A 4,856-nucleotide genomic window follows, 5' to 3' on the forward strand; every position below is an offset into this window, starting at 1 on the left:
GGGGGGGTGGGGGCTGCCATCTAGATTGCCCAGAGGAGCAGATGGTGGGGGTTAAGGTTCTTGCTCAAGGACCCAGAGTGGAACAAATGAAGGTGGAGACAATTGATGGTGCTTCACCTTACCACCCACCTTTAGATGTTGTTGGTCCATGGAGTTGAACCGGCGACCTTATGATCACAATGGCCCACCTTCTCTAACCTTTGTGCCACCACTCCGCCTAAATATTTAAAGTATTTTCACTATATTTTATTATAACTGTTAGAAAGTAACAAATTAGAGACAGAGTTTAAATAAACTTATTTCAATAAATAAAGACCAGAGAGTTTCTCTTTTATGTCACTTCCTGTTTCACTTTGGCTGCACCAAGTTCAAAAGAAGATATGCCAGTTATGTGATAAGATGAGTACAATCATATGGATTATGCCAAACTTGTAAAATATTAAAAAGTTTTCTTTCATTTTTTTATACTGAACAAAAATATAAATGCAACACATTTGTTGCTCCAATTTTTCAAGAGCTCAACTCAAAGATCCAAGATATTTTCTATGTACTTTGTACACAAAAGGTCTTTTTCTGTCAAATATTGTTCACAATTTTGTGTAAATCCGTGTTAGTGAGCACTTGTCTTCTTTGCTGAGATAATCCATCCACCTGACAGGTGTGGCACATCAAGATGCTGATTAGACAGCATGATCATTGCACAGGTGAGCCTTAGGCTGACCATAATAAAAGACCACTCTAAAATGGGCAGTTTTATCACACAGCACAATGACACAGATGTTGCTAGTTTTGAGGGAGTGTGCAATTGATATGCTGACAGCAGGAATGTCCACCAGAGTTGTTGCTCATGAAGTGAATGTTCATTTCTTTTCTATAAGTTGTCTCCAAAGGCGTTTCAAAGAATTTGGGAGTACATCCAACTGGCCTCACAGCCGCAGACTGGGTGTAACCCCACCAGCTCAGGACCTCCACATCCAGAATCTTCACCTCCTATATTGTTTGAGACCAGCCATCTGGACAGCTGCTGCATCATTCAGTGCATAACTAAAGAATATCTGTGCAAACTGTCAGATACCATCTCAGGGAAGCTCATCTGTGTGCTCATCGTCTTCATCGGGGTCTCCACCTGACTGCAGTTCATCGATGTAATTGACTTGAGTGGGCATGTGCTCACATTAGATGGAGTATGGAACGTTGGAGAGGTGTTCTCTTCATTAACGAATCTTGGTTTTCACTGTACATGGCAGATGGCAGACTGCGTGTATGGTGTCGTGTGGGTGAGCAGTTTGCTGACATCAGCATTGTGGCTGGAGTGGCCCATGGTGGTGGTGGAGTTATGGTATGGGCAGGCGTATGCTATGGACTATGAATACAGGGACTGGTGTGGTTACACATGGTCTGCAGTTGTGAGGCTGGCTGGATGTATTGCCAAATTATCTGAAAATGGATATTCCTGCTGTCTTCATGCCACCTGATCACTGTCCTCCTTTTTTATACATATAAAAAGATAATCTCACTGAGAAATGTCAAGTTTTGTACTGTTGGCATTGAAATATCTTCAGAAAACCTAGAAATTATTTCTGAAGATCTTGATTTAAAAAATGAAAGAACTCCTAGGTCAGGGCTATTCAACTGGTGACTTCAATCAGGCCCACTTCATAAAAACATATTTATATTTATATTTATATTTTTTTGGTTCTGAGTTTGGGCTCTGTTTATTGCATTTATGATTCATTGCAATAAAATAAACAAATTTAAAAGGTAACAGATCATTGTTAACTTTTGTTTATTTGCATAATGATTTTAGTCGCTCGATGTCCGGCCCCTGAGCTGTTGGTTTTCAGAAACTGTGGCCCCCTGAGCAGTTTAGTTGAATAGCCCTGCACTAGGTCTTTGGATAGATGATACAAAGCAATGATTGCCCAGATTATTTTTACTCGGTCGAACGTGGTGAGAGAGCCTGCAGCTCTGTGAGACTTCAGCACCATGGACAGAGTCCGGCAGGGCTCGAGGGTCAGGACTCTGATCTGAACACAACTTCATGTTGCGTTTGAGCTCATTTTAAATGTGACAAATTGTTCTTTCCACATGAACCAGGACATGTTTTATGCAGCAAGTACAAAGTATGTCCAGAGTTTAGATTTCATTTATTGCCATTTATTTAAAACCCAGTGTACTGCATATTTAAATGAGACACAGCCATGCAAACATGTCTGTTATTGAACTTTAATAGTACAACAACAGACATGTTCAATAGCTCAAATTTAATAGTAAAACTTTAATAAAAGTACTCATTTAGTGAACATCAACAACTGATTGACCTTTGATGTCATACAATTTAAAATCACTGCCAACGAATATTAGAAATCTCAAAAATAGCTACACAGTAGTCTCTCGCAACTTCGTGGTTCGACTTTCGCAGACTCGCTGTTTGGCGGTTTTTCAAAGTAAGATTGGACATGACACACAAATGGCTGATTGATGGATGATCCATATATTGTTTATTTAAAATAAATTATTTTTAATGATTTACTGTGTGCAGCCGACAGAAGAAGAAACTCCCTCCTGCAACGTATCATGATCTCCATTCTCTGCCACCCCCACATTTCTGCTGCATGCTGCATTGGCTTTGTGAAGGTTAACTCTTTGCTGTCCGGATGCACCGATCAACTTTTGCCTTCCAACTTAAAATTCAAAGTATGTCATCGTAAAATCGTCATAATCACAAAGTATAAAAGTGTTAAAACTTATTCTTAATTATTTTGGAACTGCTATGTTCAGTTGTTACAGTGTAATGGATGAAGAAGTACATTTCTGCTCCCTTAACCCTTTGAGTCCTGCTGTGTTTCTCTTCTCTACAATTTAAATACTGTAACGTTTTAAATAAACAATCCATGCAGCATGGATTGTTCATTTAAAACGTTACAGTATTTAATTTTAAATTGTTTATTTACACAGAAGGAGGGAGATTGAGAGCAGGTGATGAGTGTGATTGCAGCATGTCAGAGAGCAGCGATCATGACACGCTGTGCTCTTTTAGAGCATTTAGAGTTTTGAAACATTGTTTAGAACATTGCAAGAGTGTGGGAAGGGTTTATAAAGCATTAATGCTTTGTAGTAGTAAGTACTTTGTTCAACTTGCAGTTTTTCACTTATTGCGGGGAGAGGGGGGTGGCCCCTATACCCCGTGATAAACGAGAGACTACTGTAACTCCGTTTTACAGAAATTAAACTTAAATGTGCTATGGCAGTAGCTGAAAGTTGTCCCCAACTCATACTTTGAGTGCTTTAAAAATAACTCATGTTCTTTGTTCCAAACGTTCCCTCAGGTATTGAAGTCAACAATTACTATTAGCAAATTATATCATGAACCGCCAGACCGAGTTCAATGAAATTCTCTAAAAGTAATCATCATCAGTCATATTCAAGATGGCCACCTCAGCTATAATTCAGAACATTTTAAGGATATTTTGCTAAAACTTGATGTGGTAGTAGTTGAGAGTCATTCACAGGACTGAGCATTAACGTAACTCTTCTTTAAGGTTTGATCATACTGAAAATTAAAGGGAGCAACATTTCTTCTGGCAATTCTTTTGATTCTGTATTTTGTTTTTCCTCACATCCATTCTGGACACATATTAGAGAATCATGCCAGATTAAAACAAGATTTATGTCAAGTTCAATGGTGTCAAGATATAGAGCGCCCAACCTCGAATGTGCACGTAAACACACACGATGGGGCAGGAGAGAAGAACTCTTTATTTGCTTTTCCTCCTAATATCAAGAGGCAGCAGTTAGAAGAAGAGATAATGTAAAGGAGGAGGAGGAGGAGGGTACAGAGAGAAACCGAGCATTTCACTTAGAGAGAGAGAGGAGGGGAGGGGGAAAGGGGAGGGTGTGTGGGAGAGAAAGAAAAGAGACGGGGCGCGCATGTCCAGTTCTTCAATGCAGCCTGTTCTCCCAGCTCGCCAATCATTCCAGCGAGTTTCCCCCCTCACACACACATGCACACGCTTCCCCTCTCTCTCTCTCTCTCTTGCTCTCTCTCTGTCTTGCTCTCTCTCTCTCTCTCTTGCTCTCTCTCTCTCCGTCTTTTTTCCATGAGCACTGGACACACAGCGCTCTCTTGAGCGGGCACTGCAGGAGAAGAAACACAAACCCACCATGGATTAGGAATACTCTTTAAATTAAAAAAAAGGCTGGGGGAAATAATACCCTTTCTCATCTTTTATTTTTTTACCTTCTTCTGACACCTTCTTGTTTCTTGCGCATCTTCCCCTCTTTCTCCATGTCTCTCAACAGTTTCTGAAGGAACTAAAGGGAAAAAGGAAAGAGAAAACAAACAAACAATGAGGATTATTCTTTTTTCTTGGCACTTTCTTGGGGTGTATTCCGCCCTTTGGGGACTGGCAACAGGGGCTTTCCCCAGCTCAGTGCAGATAGGTGAGTGACTGATTTAACGCACGGGCACTCAGATCTGGCACTACACTAAATATGACCGGCATTTCAGTGAGCAGGAAACACTATAAGGGGAGTTAAAAAGCTCCAGATATAGAAAACACAACAATATACTCAGAGATTATGGAACAGAGGAACACAGAACTATGTGCAATAGTACATTTTGTTTAATCCAGTATATTTAGCTTTGCTACAGGGACTGTATAACTCTGTGTCCTGTGTTTTAAAAGCTGTTCCGCTCTCATGAATGTTTCAGAGCGTTTTGTTCCTTTCTAGTCTTGTTCACTGTTTAGACACTGCAGTATTCTTCCTCTCTGTCGCTGCCCTCTCCCCCTCATCCCCCCCAGTGTTAGAGTCGTATACCTCTCCCAAGTCTTCCTAAAAGATCAGGGTTAACT

At 40.4% G+C, this 4,856-nt stretch overlaps 1 protein-coding gene across 1 annotated transcript in view; it reads left to right on the forward strand.

Annotated features, from left to right (window-relative positions):
- The first annotated feature begins 4,313 nt into the window (after positions 1–4,313).
- Positions 4,314–4,856, forward strand: part of gria4a (glutamate receptor, ionotropic, AMPA 4a) — a 192,036-nt gene continuing 191,493 nt past the window's right edge. The window contains exon 1 of the mRNA XM_037677371.1: positions 4,314–4,443. Within this exon, the coding sequence (XP_037533299.1) occupies positions 4,350–4,443 (94 nt within the window). The 5' untranslated portion in view covers positions 4,314–4,349. The remainder of the gene's footprint in view (positions 4,444–4,856) is intronic.

This window comes from Nematolebias whitei, chromosome 6, assembly GCF_014905685.2.
Source record: "Nematolebias whitei isolate Nwh7 chromosome 6, NemWhi1, whole genome shotgun sequence".
NCBI lineage: Eukaryota > Metazoa > Chordata > Actinopteri > Cyprinodontiformes > Rivulidae > Nematolebias > Nematolebias whitei.